Source organism: Hemiscyllium ocellatum, chromosome 4 (genome assembly GCF_020745735.1).
Source record: "Hemiscyllium ocellatum isolate sHemOce1 chromosome 4, sHemOce1.pat.X.cur, whole genome shotgun sequence".
NCBI lineage: Eukaryota > Metazoa > Chordata > Chondrichthyes > Orectolobiformes > Hemiscylliidae > Hemiscyllium > Hemiscyllium ocellatum.
Window position 1 is genome coordinate 40,808,974 of NC_083404.1, and position 24,561 is coordinate 40,833,534.

General features: G+C 43.6%; 1 protein-coding gene across 2 annotated transcripts in view; it reads right to left on the reverse strand.

Annotated features, from left to right (window-relative positions):
- angpt1 (angiopoietin 1) overlaps positions 1 to 24,190 on the reverse strand; it is a 278,875-nt gene extending 254,685 nt beyond the window's left edge. For both annotated transcript variants that reach the window (XM_060824233.1, XM_060824234.1), the window contains exons 1-2: positions 24,109 to 24,190; positions 23,605 to 23,931 (exon numbers count right to left, since the gene is read on the reverse strand). In XM_060824233.1, coding sequence (XP_060680216.1) covers positions 23,605 to 23,904 — 300 coding nt within the window. In that variant the 5' untranslated portion in view covers positions 23,905 to 23,931; positions 24,109 to 24,190. The remainder of the gene's footprint in view (positions 1 to 23,604; positions 23,932 to 24,108) is intronic.
- Between the last annotated feature and the right edge of the window lie 371 nt (positions 24,191 to 24,561).

Here is a 24,561-nt window from a genome sequence, read left to right on the forward strand (position 1 = left end):
TTTGGGATGTTCAAAAGTCATGAAAGACACTATATAAATGCAAATTATTTCTTTCTGACACTCTTGTAAAAGAGTGTTGTCGCCTTTGAGAGACTGGTGATAGTGGTTGTACATGAGAAGGCTATTGAATAGATTCAAGGTTGGAATGGATAGACTTTTCCTTATCTCTCAGGGGATCAAGCAATATAGGAAAATGGAATTGAGGCAGAAAATCTGCCATGATTGCACAAAATGGTGGGGCAGGGTCAAGAAACTGTTTGGTCTAATTGGAATTTCATTTCTTACACTCTTAATGTCAAGTCTGTTCCACCATTTAATTAGATCACAACTGACCTGGATTGTAACTCCATCTAGTTACCTTGATGTGAACTGTCAGTACCCTCACTCAACCATTCTCAGGTAATAGGGAAGGAGAGTCTCATGATGGGGGAGGGGGGGGGGTTAAATCATTGATATGAGTTGGCAGTGATTAGGCATCAGATTTGAACAGTCACATGTCTGATGCAAGACATTGTCCTCCAAAATATCTACCTGGAGAGGACATTTTAAGAATTATGGAGCGAATAATTCCATATCTTCAGGGTCCATAAATAGGCATCTAGTTATTTTAGTTAGAGAGCTAATCACCAATCGATTCCAAATGTGGCTGAATTGAATTGTGACAGTTCACCAGCCACAGCTCATTGCCAAACAATAACATAGACTGATACAAAAGATGGACCCTCAGCTACCCCAGCCCCCAACCTGGTGATTAACTCAGCATCAAGGAAACTGGCCTGTACAGTGTCAGTCTGATCCTGAAGCCTCTGAATGCTAATTTTGAAAATGTCACCGTGCATATGCCAGAGATCCCAAGCCGACATGAACCGATTGACGCCAAGAATGGATTGTACATCCAGGATGGTGCAATAACTGGAAACTGAGTCAAAATCGGAAACATTTCCGGTTCACAGAAAGTTCAGCATTTCTAGTTGATTAACATGGTTTCATCAGAAATTACAGCACTGCAGTTTTGCTGCAACTGCCAAACTATATAATTCATCATTGGTAGTACCCTTTTAAACTCATCTGTTTGCTCAGTGATCAGTCAGATTTGTTTAAGCTTCAATCCACTGAGACGATTTGGTAATGACTCCCTGGAGGATGTTGTGCTAAATGCGTTGTTCTGGAATTGCTGGTGGTTAAACTTTCTGCAATTAGAAAACAAAACTTACACTTATGTATAGTTTCTCAAAACCTCAGGATACCCCAAAGCACTTCACAGCTAATGAAGTGCTTTTGAAGAGTAGTCACTACTTTGATGTAAGAAATGCATCAGCCGATTTGTGCAGAGCAAGATTCCACAAACAGCAATTTGATCGCTAACCTTATAATCTATTTCTGTTATTAATTGAGGGATAAATATTCCCCATGCCATTGGAACTCCCTTTTTCTTCAAATTGCTGCCATGGGATATTTTACATCTGCCCAAGAGAGCAATTTAATGCTTCATCATAAGTTATTATTAAGTATTGAGAGACCGCAGTCCCATGCTTGGTTTCAACACTGTGATAGTGCCTTTTCAAAAGATTGTTTCAATTGTTGCAGGAGTGTAAAGTGTACAGATTTTTTACAAAGAGCAAATTATCCTTTAAATCATTCCAGCCCCTACAGTCCCACCTCCCAAATATTGAATGCTTAAATTGCTTAAAAATTGCATCACTTCCTCAAAAGATACTTGTTGATGATCTCAACAATATCAATATGGTATAGAAAACTCCCTCAGTTACCAATTTTACAGATCACGAAGCTGTTTATAGCAGAAGCAATTGAAACCATGAAATTAGCCTGGAGCTAACAGACTCACTGATTAAAAACACTTGTTATTGACTAACCAACTTCTGCTTGGTTAGTATGTCACAGTGTACACAATGTCCGATTTTAAAAACCTGAGGGTGCTGAATTAATATAGACAAAGACCGGAGTTGCTGGAAAAGCTCAGCACATCTGGCAGCATCTGTGACAAGAAATCAGAGTTAATGTATCAGGTGCAGTGACCCTCCCTCAGAAGGGTCTGAGAAAAGATCACCGGATCCAAAACTTTAACCCTGATTTCTTGTCACAGGTACTGCCAGACCTGCTGAGACTTTCCAGCACCACCTGTTTTTGTTTCTGATTTACAGCATCTGCAGTTACTACAGGTTTTATTTAATACAGACAAAGTATTTGTAATTTCTGTGTGCTTATACTTCACTTAATTTCTGAAGGTAGAAGTATTCCTTCTGACTATTTAGAGTGACGCAGTTTGCAAAAATGCTTCTGCACTTCATTGGTACATGGAAGTTATAGCTATGTTGGTACACAGTTATAAAGTCATAGAGATGTACAGCATGGAAACAGACCCTTTGGTCCAACTCGTCCATGCCGACCTGATATCCTAACCCAATCTAGTCCCTCCTGCCAGCATTTGGCCCATATCTCTCCAAATCCTTCCTATTCATATACCTGTGCAAATGCCTCTTAAATGTTGCAATTGTCCCAGCCTCCACCACTTCCTCTGGCAGCTTATTCCATACACATATCACCCTCTATGTGAAAAAGTTTCTTTTATATCTTTCCTCTCTCACCCTAAATCTATGCCCTCTAGTTCTGGATTCCCCAACCCCAGGGAAAAGACTTTGACTATTTATCCTATGCATATCCCTCATAATTTTGTAAACCTCTATAAGGTCACCCCTCAGCCTCCGACGCTCCAGGGAAAACAGCCCCAGCCTGTTCAGCATCTCCCCATAGTTCAAATCCTCCAACCCTGGCAACAACTTTGTAAACCTTGCTGTTTTGTGCCTCCTTTAGTTGTTGAATAAATATTAGGTTAGATTACTTACAGTGTAGAAACAGGCCCTTCGGCCCAACAAGTCCACACCGACCCGCGGAAGCGCTACCCACCCATACCCCTATATTTACCCCTTACCTAACACTACGGGCAATTTAGCATGGCCAATTCACCTGACCCGCACATCTTTGGACTGTGGGAGGAAACCGGAGCACCCGGAGAAAACCCACACAGGCACGGGGAGAACGTGCAAACTCCACACAGTCAGTCGCCTGAGTCAGGAATTGAACCCAGGTCTCTGGCGCTGTGAGGCAGCAGTGCTAACCACTGTGCCACCGTGCTGCCCTATGTTGAGGACAGCAGGAACACAAGGAATCCATTAAAACTCTGATAAATTGAGGAACATTACTGAAAGCAATGATGGTGGATCGGCAATGGTAAAGGAGGAACAGCAACAATTGTTAATTCCTGACTACATAAAAATCAAACAGGAAAGGTTGCCTGACCATAGGCAACAATGGAAATTAGAGATGGTATTAGATCCAAGGAAGGGCCATACATATTGGCCAAAAAAAGCAGCAGACCTGAGAAGTGCGAGCATTTTAGTTTTCATTGAAGGAGAACAAATAGATTGATTAAGAGGGGGGAATGGAGGTCAGAGTAAGCTTGGACCAAACGTGTAAACTGATTGCAGATGTTGCTGTTGGTATGTGAAGAGAAAAAAAATTGGTGAAAACAAATGTAGGTCCCCTACAATCAGAAATGGGGCAAGTTCACCACAAACCCCAAGAACCCCATCCAGGAGAAAGATATAAATAGAAAGCAGGAGACAACAGCTTCGCTTCACTTGGAGGTCACCACTGATGATGTTACCTAGCCAGGTAATGAAACGTCTGGATATCAAACCTACAGCTCAGCGAGCAAACCTATACCCTAAACCTCAACCTGAGATACAAACCTTCACAAACCTTGGGGCAAGTTATAATGGGCAAAAAGAGATGGCAGAGCAATTAAATACAATTAAAATGCTTCTGTCTTCATAAAAGAAGATACAAATAACAACTTAAAAATGATGGAGAACGCAGGGTCTAATGGGAGGGGGTAACCGAAAGAAATCACTACTAGTATGAATATTGTGTTATGGAAATTGATGGGATTAAAGGCTGCTAAATCTCCAGGGCCCAATAGTCTACTAAAGAAAGTCACCTCTGAAATAGCAGAGGTTATTTTTCAAGATTATTCGGACCATGTTCCTTTGGATTGGGGTGTAGCTGATGTAACCACACTATTAAAAATGAGGTAGAGGTGGATCCAAGATGGCGGCAATCTAGGAAGAGTGTGTTGCAGAGCTCCGCATCACAGCACAAGCGGGATGAAGCTTTAACCTGCCCTACCCAGACCACCACAATGTCCTGGGACTCTGGAAAGTTCGTGGAGTCCCAGGAAAATGTCAGAGAGCAACATACCTTAGTTTTCACCATCCAGGGATGCTGAAAGAAGGGAGGTGGTACATCGAGGCCCAGCCTGCAGAATCCTCGGACTCGATTTTTTACCAGGTCCTGGTGAAAGGGCTGCGAAACTTTGGGAAATGTTGGGCAAGCAGATAGAGGAGAAGCTGGCTCCAATCTCTCTCATGCTGCAGAAACATGAACAGCAGCTGGGAGACCTGGAGAAAAGGACAATGAGGTAGAACACAGAATCGCAATAGTGGAAGCTGATACTGGTTCCTCCAAGGATAGGATCCAGGCCCTGGAGACACAAGTCCATAATTTGCTTAACCAGGTTGACGACCTCAAGAACAGAGGCCGGAAAAAAAATATTTGGATCGTCGGTCTGCCAGAGGGTAAGGAAGGTGAGCGGCCGATGTAATTTATTGAGGACTGGCTGCCGAAATTCCATAAATTGGAGGCTGGAACGGGAAGCTTGAAGATTGGGAGGGCGCACCGGGTCACGGCACAGAGGTCAGGTCTGGACCAATGTCCTCGTCCTGTCTTGGTGTGGTTTCATCACTATTGAGATAAGGAGAGAATCGTGGAAGCTCCAGCATCCAGGGGAAGGATCCTATGGCCCTAATTTACAAGGGATCTAAGATCACATTCTTCAAGGACGTCTCAGAGGCGGTGATCCAGAAAAGAAAATCCTCTGATGGCGTTAAGAGAAGACTGAGGGAGCTTGGGATCCTCTACTCTTTGAGGTATCCGGTGGTGCTTCAGATCACCTTAGATGAATCTGTACATCTCTTTGACACCTCGGAGAAGGCAAGAGAATTTTTTGGACAAATCAACTTTATCTGAACAATTTAGTATGTACAAATAGTAATGTTGTTTGCCTATGGCTCTGCTTTTCTTTTAAAGAAAACAGGAAGCCCAGTCAGGGCTTTCCTTTCCTTTATTTATTGTTAATAATCTGGTCTAAACTATGTTCAGGGGAAGTTGGGATGTGTGTTTTCAATTTCTAAGTTAAGTTATATCCAAAGGATGGGTGGGGTACTTACCTTTTTTAAAAAAATGTCTTTGTTCACATTGCTATTTCATGGTGCATTTTCTTTCTTTTCTGCTTGTGTTTGCAGTGCGGCTCTAGCCCGGAGGAGAGAAAATGGTTGGGATGGCTAGATGCCTACTTACGGGCAGTTTATGCACGGTTCAGGTATTTAAATGCCCTAGCTCCACTACTGACAATGGGAGGGGATGTTGGATTTGGGATGGGTAGATGCCTCCTTTGGGCAAGGGGTGAGTTCCTTTAATCAGCGCTGTTGGCGCTTTATTGTAGGTTTGCATTTTTTTTGTATATAGTCTTTGATAGCTTTGTAGGCTTGCTAACTGTAGTGATTTTAGTTTATGTAGTTTTTATGTTCGATGGATCTTGCGACACTAACGCTCAGCGATTTGTAATTTGAGTTCCCCCTCTCTGGAATCTAAATGTTATTGCTGAAGGTTATGGTTGATGATTTGATTAAATGGTGTACTTGGAACATCAAGGGGAGTCACTCACCAATTAAGAGGAAGAAGGTACTTTCGAGTCTTAGAAAGGAGAAGATGGATATTGCTTTGCTACAGGAGACACACTTGGATGAGAGGGAGAATTTGAAACTACAGCAGAATGGCTTTGATCAGGTTTACTTTTCATCCTTTACTACCAGACATAGGGGAATGGTTGTATTGGTTAAAGACACACACGGGAGGTTTGTAATCTTAAGACCCCTGATAAATGGGGAAGAATATGGTGTTTCAAATGTTTATTGCCCTCCGGCCCATCTCCTTAAATTTCTGGTAGATGCATTCTCTAAATTGATCTGTCTCAAGTCCCAGCATATCATTATTGGAGAATATTTTAATTGTTTTATGGATCTAACAGTAGACAGGTTGCCCAAAGGCCCCCCCCCCCATACCTTCTGTACAAACTAAACAATTAGTTGATGCGTGTGTGGAATTAGGGTTGGTGGACATCTGGAGGCATCTCCACCCTACAGGCAGGGATTTTACATTTTTTTCCAATCCACACAGATGTCACACCAGGATTGAATTTTTTTCTGACCCCCGGCAACCCTGGACTTGGTGGCATCTTGTACTATTGGTAATATTATCCATCTCTGATCACACTCCAGTGTACCTGTTGGTTAAGATTAAGGATGCTATCGTGGACCCGAGGCACTGGCGAATGGATCCCTTTGTCCTTAAGGATAATAAGTTTGTGGAGTACTTCTCTAAGGAATTTCGAATGTTCCTAGACATTAACTCAGGCTCGGTTAGTAGGTTGACTGTCCTTTAAGAAACCGCCAAAGTCTAAACCATGGGTTAGTTATTTCCTACTCTGCAAGTAGGAAGTGACAGAAGGGTGAGCAGCAATGTCTCCATGAAGTACGGTTGAAGGCAGCCGAGAAGGCTTACTATGATAGGCCCTCATTGGTCAAACTACAGAGGATTACGGCGCTGCAGTCTGCATTGAATTCTATGTTCACACAGACAGCAAAGAAGGAGCTTACTTTCACAAAGCAAAGGTTATATAAGCATGGTGACAAACTGGGCAAGTACCTAGCAAATTTTGTCCGGAAAAGGAGCACCCCTCAAGCCAACATGTGATTCCAAAAAGATTAATGCGGCATTCCAGAGATTTTACTCTGAATTATATCAACCTGAGGGTTGTGAGGAAGGGCGGAACAAGATGGAGTCCTTTCTCAAGGATTTGGAGGTCCCAGGTGTGACCCCCAAACAAGAGTCTGTTCTCAATGCCCTCTTATTGGAGTAAGAGGTGCAGGAGGCTGTGAAACAACTTCAGAGTGGAAAGGTGCCCAGTCCTAATGGACTTGCCAGCGAATTCTATAAGGAATTTATAAGCATATTGTCAGGCCCAATATTCAACATGTTCAATGATTCGTACAGTCATGATTGCCTCGTGCCATCGCTAAGAGAGGCCAATATTTTGCTTATTCTTAAAAAAAGGAAGGTCCCTGAGAACTGTGCTACTTACAGGCCCACTTCACTCTTAAATGTTGACTTTAAAATCCTCTCTAAGATCTTGCGTTAAGGCTGGAAACTGTGTTACCTTCTTTTGTTAAAAAGGACCAGACGGGCTTCATAAAGGGCCGTAGATCCTCCAGTTATGTTAGGAGACTGTTTAATGTCAAGCATGTCAACAATACTGGGACTGGTGATTTCTCTAGATGCACAGAAGGCATTTGACCGAGTTGAGTTGCCGTACCTTTTTAATTCTCTAGAGTGGTTTGACTTGGGTGAAACACTTACAAGATGGGTAAAGGTTCTCTACAGTGACTCTCTGGTTGTGGTCATCACCAATCTTAGAGTTTTTAGGAGCAACTGACAGGACTGTCCCCTTTCGCCATTGCTTTTTACCTTGGTGATTGAACCGGTGGTGGAGACCATTCATAGATTAGATTAGATTCCCTACAGTGTGGAAACAGGCCCTTCGGCCCAACCAGTCCACATTGACCCTCCAAAGAGTAAGCCACCCAGACCAGTTTTCCCTCTGACTAATGCACCTAATACTATGGGCAATTTAGCATGGCCAATTCACCTGACCTGCACATCTTTGGACTGTGGGAGGAAACCAGAGCACCCAGAGGAAACCTACGCAGACATGGGGAGAACGTGCAAACTCCACACAGCCCAAGTCTGGAATTGAACCTGGGACCCTGGTGCTGTGAGGCAGCAGTGCTAACCACTGAGCCAGTAGGGATACCAATATATCGGCTCCTGAAGTGGGGTCAAAATTGCATAACGTTTTGTGGTAAACAGACAATGTCCTCATCTTTTTGTCAAATCCAGCAGTTTTGGTGCCTCGCCTGACACAAAGCATCAGTACGTTTGGCACCTTTTCGGGGTACAAGATTAATTTTGCAAAATCAGAGGCCTTGCCTTTGGGTCATGGTTGGGTTGGATAGCGCTTATTAAAGTGAATATTCTCCCCCGTTTGCTATATCGTTTATGATACTCCCCTTGATTTTCGATGAGCATTCAGGAGGCTGAATGGCTGGTTCAGTTCTTTTATTTGGCATCATAAGCAGTCTCTTATTAAATTAGCTAAACGGCAATTGCTTCACAGACTGGGGGGAATGGATCTCCCAAACATTAAAAACTATCAACTAAATTCACTTTTATCCTACGTGAACGATTGGCCTTGTGGGGACCCTCTTTCAATATGGTTAGATATCAAAACCTCTCAGGCAAAGTGTCCCTTTATTAGGTTTCCGTTTTTGGACAAAATGAGGACAGTTAAGAAATATTGCCATAATCCAATAGTTATCAATGCTGTTAAAGGCGTTGAGGTCTCCTCAGAGGCATTGGAAGATATTTGGGAAAACACAAGAAAGATATCAATTTGCATTAGGATCCATGAGTTATTGTTGAAGATTCTCCATATGGTCCACTTGACTCTGGATCGTTTGTCAGAATTTAAACCTGGGGTATCCTCAACATGTCCTAAAAGTATAAGGTTAGTACGGACACTCTTATCCATTGTCTCTGGTCTTGTGGTAGGCTTCAAACATACTGGAGTGCTGTGGCAGGTCCAATGGAGGGGATTTTGTGTGTAATGGTGAAGAAGGACCCGATCTCTCTTCTTTTTGACCTGCCCAGTGTGTTCCCTGTAGATGCGCATAAGAAAAACCTTTTCAACATCCTCACTTTCTGCGCAAGAAAGAATATTTTGTTAGGTTGGGTGTCCGAAAATCCCCCGGGCCTGTTGGGTTGGTGTAAGATTGTTATGGAGCCCCTTGACTTTTCTTACTACAAAACTAAGAATTTCTATAAGACATGGTGGCCCTTTTTGGACTACCTGGAGACAGATTTGTCCGGTACACTAATAAGGGCTTTTATGTGAACGTAGCAATTGTGCTTTATGAGTCCAATATGCAGAGATAGGGAACTGCGAACGTATGAATATGTGAAAAGTAATGCTCTCGATATGTAAGAGTTAGTGTTGTGTTTTGCTGAGCTGTTTTATTATTATTTATTAGTTTGTTGTTAGTTATTATTTATTTAGCTAAGTAGTTAGTTTGGGGCCTTTTAAAACATATTTTTATATATTCATACATTTGTACATGAGAGCGGTTTAGGTTTTTAAATTATTTTTGGGTGTTCTTTCTTTGTATTGTTTTGAAGTGTGTTGTTTTGTATTTGCCGTAATATTAAAAGAAACTATTTTAAATAAAAATATTTTTTTTTAAAATGAGGTAGGAAAGAAAACAGAGAATTATAGATTAGCCAGACATCGGTAACAAGGAACATGCAAGAGTCCATTATAAGACTGTCGCCCATCAGATTGTGGAGCAAGATTATACCAGTCAGCCAATCAAGTTGGCTCCACCGTTTAATCATGTCTGATGTGTTCTAAACCTTATTTTCCTCCTTTCTACCCATAAGCCTTGATCCCATTACCAATCAAGAACCCATCCAGTTCTGTCTTAAATACACTCAATGACTTAACTTCCACAGCCTTCTGTGGCAATGAATTCCATAGATTGACTATCTGCTGGCTGAAGAAATTCCTCCTCATCTCAGTTCTAAAGGGTTGTCCCTACACTCTGAGGCTGTATCCTCAGTGAAAGCATCTTCTTGCCATCCACTCTTTCCAGGCCTCTCAGTATTCTATCAGCTTCAATCAGATCCCCCATCATTCTTCTTACCTTCACCAAGTGCAGACACAGAGTCCTCAACTTTTTTTCATGTGACAAGCCTTTATCCTCAGGATCATTCTTGTAAACCTCCTCTGTAGCCCCTCTATAGCCAACGCATCCTTCCTTCCTTAGATACGGGGCCCAAAACTGCTCACAGTATTTCAAATGCTGTCTCACCAGAGCCTTTACAGTCTCAGCAGTACAACTCTGTCCTTACATCCCACTTGAAATGAATACTAACAGTACATCTGCCTTCCTAAATACCAACTAAACCTGCATGTTAACTATAAGAGAATCCTGAACTAGGACTCCCAAGTCCTATTGTGCTTCAGATTTCTAAAGCCTTTCCCCATTTCGAATAGTCTACATCTCTATTTTTCCTACCAAAGTGTATAAACCTCACACATTCCCATACTGTACTCTATCTGCCACTTCTTTGCTCACTCTCCTAACCTGTCCAAGTTCTTCAGCAGTCTACAGCTTCCTCAACACTATTGCTCTACCTCTATCTTTGTGTCATGTGCAAACTAAGCAACAATGCCCTCAGTTCCTTCATCCAGATTGATAACGTACAGCGTGAACAGTTGTGGCCCCAACACTGACCCCTGCGGAACTCCACTAGTAACTGGCAGCCATCCTGAAAAAGACCGCATTATTCCCATTCTCTGCCTTCTGCCAGTCAGTCAATGCTCTAACTATGCCAGTAAAAGGTTGAAAAGCAGAACACTTGGAAACCAGTGATAGGATCAGTCAGAATCAGCATAAGATTTATGAAAGGAAAGGTATGCTTGACAGATCTACTGGAATTTATCAAGGATGTAGAAAGGAGAGATGATAAGAAGGATGTGGTTCAGAAGGCTTTATTAGGTCCCACATAAGAGATTAGCATGTAAAATGAAACTGCATGGGACTGAGGATAACATACAGACATGGTTACAGAATTCGTCATCAGACGGGAAACAAAGAGTAGGAGTAAGTGAGCCTTTTTCCAAGTGGGAGCCAGTGATAAGTGAGGTCAGTGCTTGGATCATAGCTATTGACAATATATATTCATGATTTAAATAACAGAACCAAATGCAATATTTCTAAGTTTGTTGGTGACATAAAGGTGGTGGGAGGGTGAATTGTAAGGAGGATTTAGAAATGCCTCAGTGTGATTGGAACAAGTTGATTTAGTGGGTAAATGCATGGCAGTTGAAGTAAATGTGACATTATCCACCTTGGTAGCAAAAACAAGAAAACAGTTCATTTTCTACATAGCAATAGATTGGGAAAGGTGAGGTGCAATGATATCTCGATGTCCTTAGACACCAGTTTCTGAATGTAAGTAGGCAGGCAATGAGGAAGGCAAATGGTATGTTGGCCTTCATAGCAACAGGACTCATGTACAGGAGCAGAGCTGTCATGCTGTCGTTGTACTGGGCATTGGTGAGACCATGCCTGCAGTTTTGATCTCCTTACTGAGGATAGCTGTACTGGCTATGGAAAGAGTGCAACAAAGATTCCTGGGATGGCAGTATTCACTTATGAACAGATGCTGGATTGTTTACAACTATATTCACTGGAGTTCAGAAGAATGCTCATGGTTGGGGTGGGGGTGGGGGTCAATTTCATGGAAACCTATAAAATCACACAGGATAAACAGAGGAATTCCAAGTAAATATGTATTTTGCTTCTGTCTTCACATGACCGGGGTTTCCAACCAAAGGTCACAGCCTCAGGATACTGGGTAGGCCATTTAGGACTGATATGAGGAAAGATTTCTTCTTCCACAGAGTGGTGGGCCTATAGAAGTCTCTGCCACAGAAAGCAGTCGGGGCCAAAGCACCAACTGTGTTCAAGAAGGAGTTAGATATAGGTCTGATGGATAAAGGGATCAAAGGACATGGGGAGAAAGCAGGAACAAGGTAATGAATTGGATGATCAGCAGAGCAGGCTCAAAGGGCTGAATGGCCTACTCCTGTTCCTTTTTTTCATTTTTCTATGATACCATGCCATGGGATCTTTCACATCAGTTTTTGCTCAGGTCCTGGCATGGACTTTGAGTCTATCATCCCACATCAGAGTTGAGAGTACCCAAAGAACCACAGCCCACCTGCAATTCTTTGTTCGTAAACTTTTAACATGTAATTAGAAATATCTGTCAATTCACATTGCATCTGTCAAATCACACTACACTAACTGAAGTATAAGTAGCCATCTTATTATTTTAATGTATCATAAGCCATCCAGTACTTGTCAACAAATCCATGGAAAACAGACTTCTAATTTCTAACCACTAAAAGCAAGATAACTGATTGCAAATTTGTTGGAGATTCTCTATGCTGAAAATGTGTTGCTGGAAAAGCGCAGCAGGTCAGGCAGCATCTAAGGAGCAGGAGAATCGACGTTTTGGGTATGAGCCCTTCTTCAGGAATTCCTGAAGAAGGGCTCATGCCCGAAATGTCGATTCTCCTGCTCCTTGGATGCTGCCTGACCTGCTGCGCTTTTCCAGCAACACATTTTCAGCTCTGATCTCCAGCATCTGCAGTCCTCACTTTCTCCTAGGAGGAGAATTCTACATGAATATAATTGACAGAAAGAATTTCACCCAAGCCTGCAAGAAGTAGGATATTTATTGTCCCATCTTTAATCTTGCACTGTTTCAGCATTGTTGCTCATTCCTCAGGGTCATATGCAAGGCTATCCTTTAATCACCTTGGTGGTGACCTCTCAAACTCTCTCATCTTTCTCATGTGAAAAGTTCAGGAAATCAAACAGAGATCCCACTCGTGAATTGATGTGCAGTGTTTGAAAGGGCCAAACATAGATCTATTCAAAAACAAATGGTGGGCATTGCATTGAGTATTTCAATTCATATCATAGAAGAAAACCATTCAGTCCATTGTACATTTACTAGCCTGCTGAAAGAGCACCCATTAGAACTACTTGCCCTGCTCTTTCTCCCCAGGCCTGCAACTTTCAGCTGGTCTTTGGTTCCATGTTGTTGATCAATTCTTGTCTACTGATCTAGGTTATACGTGGATGCTCACTTTCAGATACATGCACACTGATTCACACACAGTCCCATTCACACCACTCATTCACGTCAAGACCTTCCTTGAAGGATTTTCAGTCCAAGATTTGTTTTCTCTTTCTTTTTCATGAACTGCACTTTACGACCTATGACTGAGGAAGTTCCTTTATAAGCAGCAAGTATTATTGAGTTGGAAACTCGCTACCTGCAAGATTGTGGAGGTGGAGATGATCATTGATTTCAAATGGAATGTGGATGAGTATGAGGGAAATGAACTTGCAAGTCTATGAGGAGTGGAGCTGACTGGATAGCACTAAAGAGAGTCGGCTTTGAATTGATGGGCAGAATGGTGTTCTTTTGTTCCTGATTGGCTCTAATCTGATAAGAATTTCCACTAGTATTAACTTATTGACCTATTCACAGGCACTGACTCATCTGAGCACATTCTTAATTCAGATTTCCAAGGTTTGCCTGAGGTACAACAGCTTATCCATGACGTAGTGATGGCGAAGTAAAGAAATCCCATAAGGAACATGCCAGATTTTCATGCAGACACCATGTCACATCCTTGCAAATGGGTAAGGCCAGCCCAGTGACAGAAATCAGGAAAATGGGGGCAGGGGTTATCAACCAATCATCCTGATTCAGCATCTGTTTCAGATTTTACAACTCCCAAGCCTGGAATGGAGTATCTCACAACACGCCCTGGTGTTTAGACTTCACCCTTATGTTTGAAGATATTTTACCCTGTCACTTACAGTGAGTCTGTGCTAATAATCAAAGTACATTGTAGAATATCTAAAGGCCTTGTCAATTTGACAGTTGCCTTTGAAAACTACTTTTGGTAGGTCATTATGACAGCTTTAGTATGTCCTCTTGACAGTTATAATGGGTCCCCTTGACACTTTTGACAGTTGATTTGAATACGCTTCTGACAATTCTAATGAGCTTAATAGTTAATAAGATTAGCCAATATTTGCTCATATTCCTTCCAAAAAATCCCAAAAGGTACTTTCCCTTTACCTCAGAGGAATGTAACCTAAAAGTCACCTGACCTCCTCAAACGATGTCCCAGGACTATATGCAAAAGAAAACCTTACCGCTCCAAAATGTTTACCTGGCTGCCTAAAGAAATGTCAAAGTTAAGACTTACTCTTAAAGTTCTAGACTTGGGTAAAGGCAGCCCATAATTCAAATGATCAGCTGCCTCCATGAGCCACACGTGTGTGAATCCTGACCCAACCCTATTCCTGCCCCTATTCCACGCTCAAGGGCAGGACCTACAATTTCAGGGCTCTTTCGCCACATGATAGAGTGCCTTCCCATCATACTGAAAATCCAGGCCTAGGAGGCAGAGACAGAAAGGAAAAGTAAGAAAGAAAAATTTACATTTTTCAAATCTCAAACAACAAAACACTACATGAAGGAATGAGGTTCAACCACTTAAATCATTCCCCTTTCCAGGCCAGAAAGGTTGATTTTTGTTACATTAACAATTAACTTTCTGCAGTAAGTTTAATGGGAAGTCACTGTGTCAATCCAGCAAGTTCTTAAAAATAATGGGAAAGCTGAGGATGAGGCCATTAGTGTGAAATAAATGATAGATTGGCGTAAATCAACCAAACTGTTCTAGACATTTGCAGCTCATAGCATATCTCTTCATCTTCTGCCTCACTGGCTGATTTGTGCATTAATAACACTATGCATCATTAATACTGCAATAAGATTCAGTCCCAGCAGTGTAAAACAATTTGGGTCATTTAGGACTGGTTTATTCATCCACTGTAAAATTTCACTGCTGGAATGCATAATTTTAAAAGCCTTACATTACAACCCCCCAGAGATAAACAGTGAGAACTGCCGAAATGTCAGAGGTGGGATAGATTTGATTTAAGACTATTTGAAGTATCGGTACAATGCTCAAGTTGAAGTGTGGTCTGGCACAAAGGTCTGTACCTTGCTGCCTCTCCTTTAACAGGTAGCTGATCCCAGCTTGGGTATCTCCATCCTACCAGTAAAAACAGGAACACACCACTTTAATAAGGTAATTATGTTGAACAATCACACCCAAGGGGAATGATCTAAGATTGAAAAAAAGCACCTGCCATAGAATTGTAGAAGTGACTGCACAGAAACTCCCTCAGCTCTAATAATTATTACAGAGAATTGTTTCAAATTGTTCTAAAAATGCACATACTTTCACAAAACACACAATATTAATGTGTACGCATACATTGTTATAGATACACAAGCACACAGACAACTGTATACGCATACACACAAGAAATATACACAGACTGACACATATCCGCATACACACAAACATATGCATGTACAGACATATGCATGCACACTCACAAACATCTAAGAGTGTGAACATGCTCTTATACACTCATTCACATGAATATGCGCGCACACACACACGCACACGTTTTTTCTCTACCCACCATAATCGATCATAACAATGTTTTGAACACTTTCAATCAGAGCAATTCCCACAATACACACCTAATTTCTTCTGTCTTGTATTTCAGTTCTTCAGGATAAAGGCCAACATTCCACTTTCCAATTACTTTGTCTATCCATGTGCGCCAGCCAGATGTGGCATGTATAACTGGAAATATATATATTTTTTATAATTACAGCATAGAAGTCCATCCGTTCCTTGAACCTTTGCTGACCAGTATAGAGCAAACCTACCTCATTCCATTTTTCAACTCTTGGCCTTTTGCCTCATAAATTATAAGACCACAGCACCCAACTCTTTTTGTTCCTTCTCATTAATGCTCTCTCAGTTATAAGACAATATTGTAATTTGTTTTCCTGGATCTGTGGATAATTTAGCACTTGTCCACACTAAAATTCATTTGTTCCAAATTTGCCCAGGCATTGTAGCTGATTTTCAATATAAATTATCAATGTAAGTAATTGATGTAAAGAACAATTATGAGGATAAAATTATCACTTAGAATCAACCAAACAACAAATTATTCACTTGTACTCTATCTATCCCTTTCTAAATTTTTGCTCCAAATTATCCAACTTACTTCATGTCATCTGCAAATCTGGATAAAGAACTCTTGATTCTTTCTTGCCAATCACATACATGGTGAAAACCAAAGCCCCAGTATAAATCCCTGGAGGTAACCACACATCACATCCTATCAGGCAGAATAAATTGTCTTTATCACTGTCCTATGTCTCCCACCAATTATGAAAAATGTCATAACCGACTACTTCCAATTTGGTAAGCATTTACTTCTACAATAATATAACGTGTAAAATGTCACATAGTTTTTGAAAGTCCCTCTAGGCACTATCTGTTGGCATTCCCCTATTCGCCATGCTAATGACTTCTTAAAGAAAATTTATCATGGTTAGGCTGAGGGTATCTACTTTTCACAAATCTGTGCTTAATCTCTGATCATGTCCTATTAATCCAACTGATTACTCACCCTGCTGCCATCATACTGACATGTCTGTAATTACCTGCTTTTTCTCACCAGCTCTGGAGTTGTAACTGAGGTCTTTTCACACCTATGCTCCCATCCACCCAGCTGCTGCTTCCTGCCTGTGAGCAACTGATCAGAGAAAGAGGGGCAAACAAGCCTCAAGAGTGAAGGAATCAACTTGGTCACACCTTGTCAAGTCCGGAATTGCTTTAAAATCTGAATCAGTGCCCTTTTATCCTAAGATGTTAGTGGAGATTCTGTCTTAAGCATTAGGTCATAAGGGTTAGTTTTTCAATGAGGTAGGTACTGTCAATTTTTGCACTGGCATTACAAAGATTTCTATGATATTGACAGCAAGAAAGGTTATTCAGTCCAACTGTTTCATGTGGACGTTTATGCCCCTGTATAGCATCTCCTTGTCTTCCTTTCTCACTCTTGGTTTTCTCCTGGTTCACTCTCAATATATTTGTATAGATCATATGGAACTTTGGTAACGAGTTCCACATTCTTAATCAATGGCACTCATTCCTGGATTCCCCTAGAAGTGGAAATATCTTCTGCCCATCCACCTTACTGAACAGCCTTCATAATCTTCAAGTTTATCTACTGAGTTAGTCCTCGGTCCTCACTTTTCTGTAAAATAGAGCCCTGGTCTGCACAATCTTTCCAGTTCTCACATTATTCTTGTCAATCTCTTTTGCACTGTCTCTCCAGCTTCTACCTGTAAAGCAATGAACAGGAGCAGTACTCATGAACACTGGAGCTCAAATGGAGGTTCTAAGAGGGAAAGCTCAGACACTGGCTGCAGAGGGATAGGATGGCTTTGGACTTCAAGTTTCCAAGAGAGACTCAGCCAGTTGAATGTTAATTCTGACTTTAATTTTACCACATACAGAACTATAAAAAAACAAATGGACTTAAAGTTAGAAAAATGTGGAAAGTGGAAGAGGTGAGTGCATTAGACAATGAGCTGAATAACATTCCACCTTGACTGCTCAAAGTTTAAGTCACCCCAGCAGCGCACTTTCAGTTATAGATACTTGGTTATATGAAACAACGTAATATTAAGAGACAAATACACTTTAAGTCATTGTTGATGCTGAATTATCAGTTCTAGAAGTCAAGCAAGTTAACAGAAAAGCTTGTCAAACCTTCTGTTGCAATTGCTCACCACGGCAACGGATACTGCAAATTCTGTCCTGCTTCTGGTGCACTTAAATATTTGAAGAATGCCATTCACCCCCCTCAAAGTTTCTCACTGTTTCAAATGATGGTCTACGTATTCTTACAGTCCTCAGTTGGAAATTGGGAGGGCAGTGGCGGGCTGAGAGATGTTGGTGCTGCTGGTGGTAATACATTCATCTTCCAAAAATCTTGTACACTCAGGACTTGTACCAATTTGATCACTGGTGTACAGCCAGGGTGTAATCGTATCATGAAATTTTATTTTTTGTTATGATGAGGGTGTTGGGTCCAGCCTCATGTTTACATACTTAGAACATAGAACAGTACAGCACAGAACAGGCCCTTCAGTCCACGATGTTGTGCTGACAACTGATCCTCATGTATACACCCTCAAATTTCTGTGACCATATGCATGTCCAGTGGTCTCTTAAATACCCCCAATGACCTCGCTTCCACAACTGCTGCTGGCAACGCATTCCATGCCCTCACAACTCTCTGTGTAAAGAACCCGCCTCTGACATCCCCTCTATACTTTCCTCCAACCAGCTTAAAACTATGACCCCTCGTGTTAGTCATTTCTGCCCTGGGAAATAGTCTCTGGCTATCGACTCTATCTATGCCTCTCATTATCTTGTATTAGGTCCCCTCTCCTCCTTCTCTCCAATGAAAAAAGTCTGAGCTCAGTCAACCTCTCTTCATAAGATAAGCCCTCCAGTCCAGGCAGCATCCTGGTAAACCTCCTCTGAACCCTCTCCAAAGCATCCACGTCTTTCCTATAATAGGGCGACCAGAACTGAATGCAGTATTCCAAGTGCGGTCTAACCAAAGTTTTATACAGCTGCAACAAGATCTCACGACTCTTAAACTCAATCCTCCTGTTAATGAAAGCCCAAACACCATATGCTTTCTTAACAACCCTGTCCACTTGGGTGGTCATTTTAAGGGATCTATGTACCTGCACACCAAGATCCCTCTGTTCCTCCACACTGCCAAGAATCCTATCCTTAATCCTGTACTCAGCTTTTAAATTCAACCTTCCAAAATGCATCACCTCACATTTATCCAGGTTGAACTCCATTTGCCACCTCTCAGCCCATCTCTGCATCCTGTCAATGTCCCGCTGCAGCCTACAATAGCCCTCTATTCTGTCAACGACACCTCCAACCTTTGTGTCATCTGTAAATAGTATTCTAAATGTGGCCTCACCAAACATGACTTCCCAACTCCTGTACTTAATGCTCTCACCAATGAAGACAAGTATACCAAATGCACCACCCTGTCTCCCTAATGCCATTTTCAAACAATTATGTACCTAGACCCCTTTGTCTCCCTGTTTGAGAACACTCCCCAAGAGCTCTTCCATTAACTGTGTAAGTCCTGCCCTAGTTGTCGTACCAAAATGCAATACTTCACATTTATCTGAATTAAATTCCATCTGTCCACTGGCCCAGTTGAATAAGATCCCGTTGTACTCTTAGATAAATACCTTCACTGTCCACTATACTCCAATTTTACTGTCATCTGCAAACTTACCAATGGTGCCTCCTGTATTTTTATCCAAATAATTTATATAGATAATGAACAACGGTGGACCCAGCAGTGATTTTTGCAGCACATCGCTGGTCACAGGCCTCCAGTTGAAACAGCTGTCTACCACCATTCTCTTTCTCCCACTGTCAAGACAATTTTGTATCTAACTGGTTAGCCCTCCCTGAATTCCTTGTGATCTAACCCGACTTAACCATCTTCCATGCAGAACCTTCTGAAGGCTGTGCTAAAGTCCATGGCAACATAAATGTGTCTGCTATTGCATGGGAATCAACAGGGGACGAAGTCTGACATAGGAGAAAATTTGAAATAGCAGAATCTGAATAAGTGTATACATGAGTCAATGCATTGAAATTGAGGAAAGCAAATTTTGAGGAACAACGAGCAACAGTAGGCTAACTGGAAAGAGCAAATTAATGCAAAAGCTGGAATGTGTACTGAAAACAACAAATGCTGGAGGTCAGAGTGGGTCAGACAGCACTGGCGTGCTGTGACTCTCCAAAAAAAATGCCCCTGTCCACCTTTTCCCTCCAGCGCCACATTTGTTATGGTTAATCACCCTAACCTGCACACTGCAGGGGAATTTAGCACAGCCTATCCACCCCCCCTGCACGTCCCCAAACCATGGGGGGTATCCCAAGCAACCACCAGAAATGCACTCAGACACGGGGAGAACGTGCAAACTCCACACTAGCCCAAGGCTAAAAACGAGTCCGGGTCCCCGGTGCTGTCAGGCAGCAGCGCTACTAGTTACCTGATGAAGGAGCAGCACTCTGAAAGCTAGTACTTCAAATAAACCTGTTGGGACTATAACTGGTGGCACGGTGGCTCAGTGGCCAGCACTGCTGCCCCACAGCGCCAGAGACCGAGGCCCAACCCCCACCCCAGGCGACTATCCGCGCAGAGCCCGCACGCTCCCCCCGCATCTGCGTGGGCCCCCTCCGGGTGAACGTGAGGACTGCAGATGCTGGAGATCAGAGCTGAAAAAATGCGCTGCTGGAAAAGCGCAGCAGGCCAGACAGCATCCAAGGAGCAGGAGAATCGACGCCCCAGGCACAAGCCCCCCCCCTCCTTCCTCTCCACCCCCCAGGAACGAGGAGAGTGCACCAAGCAGGGCAAGAAAGAAGGTGGGGAAGAGGGACCTGGGGAAGGGGCGCCGGGAACGTGACAGGTGGAAGGAGGCCAAGGCGAGGGCGACAGGCCAGAGAGGGGGCGGGTCGGAGAGGCCAGGAAGAAGACCGCAGGCTGAGAAGGTGGCGTTAAGTATCATCCTTTGTCATTTCTGCCACCTCCAAACAGACCCCACCACCAAGGATATATTTCCCTCCCCTCCCCTATCAGCGTTCCGGAAAGATCCCTCATCAGGTCCACACCCCCCACCAACCCAACCTCCACTCCCGGCACCTTCCCCTGCAACCACAAGAAATGCAAAATACGCCCACACCTCCCCGCTCACTTCCCTCCAAGGCCCCAATGGATCTTTCCATATCCGTCACAAATGCACCTCCACGCACATCATTTACTGTATCTGCTGCACCCGATGTGGCCTCCTCTATATTGGGGAGACAGGCCTCCTACTTGCGGAACGTTTCAGAGTACACCTCTGGGACACCTGCACCAACCAACCCAACCACCCTGTGGCTGAACACTTTAACTCCCCCCTCCCACTCCGCCAAGGTCATGCAGTGCTTGGCTTCCTCCATCACCAGACCATGGCAACACAACGCCTGGAGGAAGAGCGCCTCATCTTCTGCCTAGGAACACTCCAACCACAAGGGATGAATGCAGATTTCTCCAGCTTCCTCATTTCCCCTCCACCCACCTTATCTCAGTCCCAACCCTTGGACTCAGCACCGCCTTCTTGACCCGCAGTCCTCCCCCCAACCCCTCCACCCCCACCCCTCCCCCCACCCCCACGGCCCACCACCTCCACCCCAACCTCCCTCCACCCACCACACCCCCAACGCCCCTCCCCAAAGCCCCTCCCCCCCACCCTCCATCCCAGCCTGCCCGGCACAGCCTCCCCACTCCCGAAGAAGGGCCCACGCCCGAAACATCTACCCTCCCGCTCCCCGGATGCTGCCCCACCTGCTGCACCTCCCCCCACCCCCCCCCCCCCCACCCCCCCAGCACTTTCCTCCAGCTTCGGCTTCCCCCCACAGTCCAAAAACGTGCAGGCTAGGTGAACCGGTCACGACAAATCGCCCGCAGTATTAGGCGAATGGGGCAAATGTAGGGGAATGGGTCTGGGTGGGCCGCACCCCAGCAGGCCAGTGCGGACCCGCCGGGCCGAAGGGCCTGTTTCCACACTGCAAGCAATAGAGTCATAGAGATGTACAGCATGGAAACAGATCCTCCGATCCAACCCATCCACGCCAACCAGACCTCCCAACCCAATCCAGTCCCACCCGCCAGCACCCGGCCCGCATCCCTCCAAACCCCTCCCACCCACACATCCATCCAAATGCCTCCCAAATTTTGCAATTGCACCAGCCTCCACCACATTCCCTGGCAGCCCACCCCACATACGCACCACCCCCCGCGCAAAAACGTTGCCCCCCCAGGTCTCCCCCATACCCCACCCCTCTCACCCTCCAGCCCCTTGTTTATATAAAGAGCAGCCTTTCCATTTTCCAGGCTGAAGAATAACTGTTGGAGACTGAATAGATCCCCCTTGCTTGTTCTAACCATTTGACAAAGGTTTTGTGTGGCAGTGGACTTATTGCAACTGAGCTGAAAGCCATTTGTCGCAGGTCCCAGTGAATTACAACTGTTAAAATTGTTTACCCAGTAATGGGAAAGCTTCCTCTTAACACCAGGAAATATAGACAGATGCAGAATATATATCCAACATTTGACACAACCTGCACACAGCTTTTGAACCACATTCTTTACAATCGAAGCAAAACGTTGTGGAGTGAATCCTGACTTTGTGTGATCTGGACCATAGTGAATTGATAGCCTCCTTTCACGTCTCTCCTCAATTTTATTTCCATTATTGTAACTGAAATGAGGCGTAACACAAAGCTGATGATTTGCTGGCATGTCTTCAATAGTGTCACAGACTGGATATAGTACAGACGGAGGCAATTTGGTCAATCTTGTCTATGCCAGCTCTCCACAAGACCAACTCCATATATCCCATTTCCCACATTTTCCTCATAGCCCTGTCTTTAGAAACTTCTCAAGTTTCCTTTCGAAAGCATAACTAAACCTGCCTCCACCACTCTCTGTGACAGTGCATTCCAGATCATAAACACTCACTGGGTTACATTCTAGCATAAAGTCAAAATGTCCACCTCCATTAACTTGTGCAGGTAACTCAAAGCACCTGTTTCATTATATCAATAAGCTGCACAAGTCATTAAACAACATTCCTTCAGAAACCACAAAATCATGCACAACCCAACCTTCACCACAGCACAAAGCACACTGCATATGTGATTGAACAGAAAGGATACGTTTATAAAACGGTCATACTATTTAAACGTGAAGTCCAGCATCTAAAAATATGCAATGTATGAAAAGTTCACTAAATAAAATATATGAGATGGCTGATTGCAGTTTTGTACATGTAGTACAGCTCATGATCAGCTTGAGCTTCAGACTAACATCAGTCATTCTTGTGAAGATTCACCGGTCTAACTGGGTATCCAATATCATTGGATAGAATAACCAACATGAGGTAAGCTAAAATCCAAACTATTTGCCACTAAGATTTGTAGCTCAACTGAACTGACCAAACCTAAAAAACATTATGGTGGACCACATTAGTACATATATTGTGCACAGGATTGCTTTTCACTTATTGTGTGAAGATTATTCAACACAACAACAAATAATATTAATATTGTACCTTTGGCATAGCAAAGTACTTTACAGGAGCAACTCTCGAACAAACAATTGATGCCAAGTCACACAAAGAGATATCAGAACAGAGAATCAAAACTATGGTCAAAGAGGATTTAAGGAGTATCTTAAAGACAGATAAAGTAATAGAGAGGCAGAGAGATGTAAGGAGGGAATTCCAGAGTTTAGAGCCCAGAGATGAAGCCGCAGCTGCCAATGGCGGAATGATGGAGATCAGATGTCTCAGGGAGTTATGAGGCTGGAGGAGGTTATACAGATTGGAGATCAGTGAGACTATGGAGAGATTTGCAACCAATGATGAGAATTTTAAAATTTAAGCATGTGTACAGAGGGTATTGAGTGAACAGGAATGGCTGTGAGTTAGGACGTGGCAGCAGAGTTTGGATGAGCTAAAACTTATGAAGGGTGGATGATAAGGCACTAGTCAAGAGAGCATTGGAATAGTGAGGTCGGGACACCAACAAACACATGAATCCTGGTGTGAATTCTACTATGGTTGGCTGTGATGGAGTAGCCTGAGTTGAAGCATTGAGAGCAGGAGACTCAGGAACTGACAACAACAAGGAAAGACAACAGAACCAGCTCTTACCTTGCGTAGCCATTGGGTGTTGTTGTCCGACCTGCTCTCCAGCTGTTGCAGCTTCTGCGAGGGCCACTCCTGGTCTTCCTGGGGCGCGTCCCGCTGGAGGGAATTGCTGCTGGGGTGGTCCGCAGAGCCGCGGCAGCCCCCCTCCGGCTCAGGCAGGACGAAGGTGTAGCTGCATGCTCCATGCTGAACCTTGCTGAGCCTCCTGCGGCCTCCCTCCGTCGCTCTGGGTTGTCCACTGCAGCCAGCATGTGCCAAGGCAGCACACAGCAAAGCCACTGAGAGAGAATCCATCGCCCACATTCTCTGTGCTGTCACTCCTGATAACCTCTGTGGAAGTAATGGGCAATTATCCCCTCTTCAATGCTGCAAACAACTTGAACTTTCAATGAGGGAGTGCAGGTGATTTCAAAAAATAAAGTTTTATTCTAAAGTAAGGAGGATCTAAACTTTATTTATTCCTTTTCTCTCTCTCACACACACACACACACAAGGTGAGTTACTCACTTCAGCACCAATCCTTACTGAAAGCACTCCGCTGTTTCCCAGTCTGGTGTCGATTGGCAGTTCTTCAGCCTGTGCACTGAGCTCTGAACTGTATACTCCTCACTGAATCCTGACTTGAAGAGCACAGCGTCAGTTCAGACTGCTGGGAGGCGTGCAAAGACTTTGACAGGAATGTATACGCCACTCTGCTAAGGGTGTCTGATACCTCAGTTGCACAGGGATCATCTTACACACACAAAAAAAATACAGCGATCATACATACAGCTCCGAGCATGTGGAGTAGTCCAGGCACACAACCCCGCCCCCGACCTTACTGTCGTTTTTATCTGCTTCAGTCCACCTTTCGGTTTCCTTTTGCCAAGACACCAGTGAAATCTGTTTGAGTTTTCTTTGGCTGTGAGAAGCTGAGAATCCGGAGTCTCTGTTCAGAAGCTAGCGACCACAGCTTGCTGA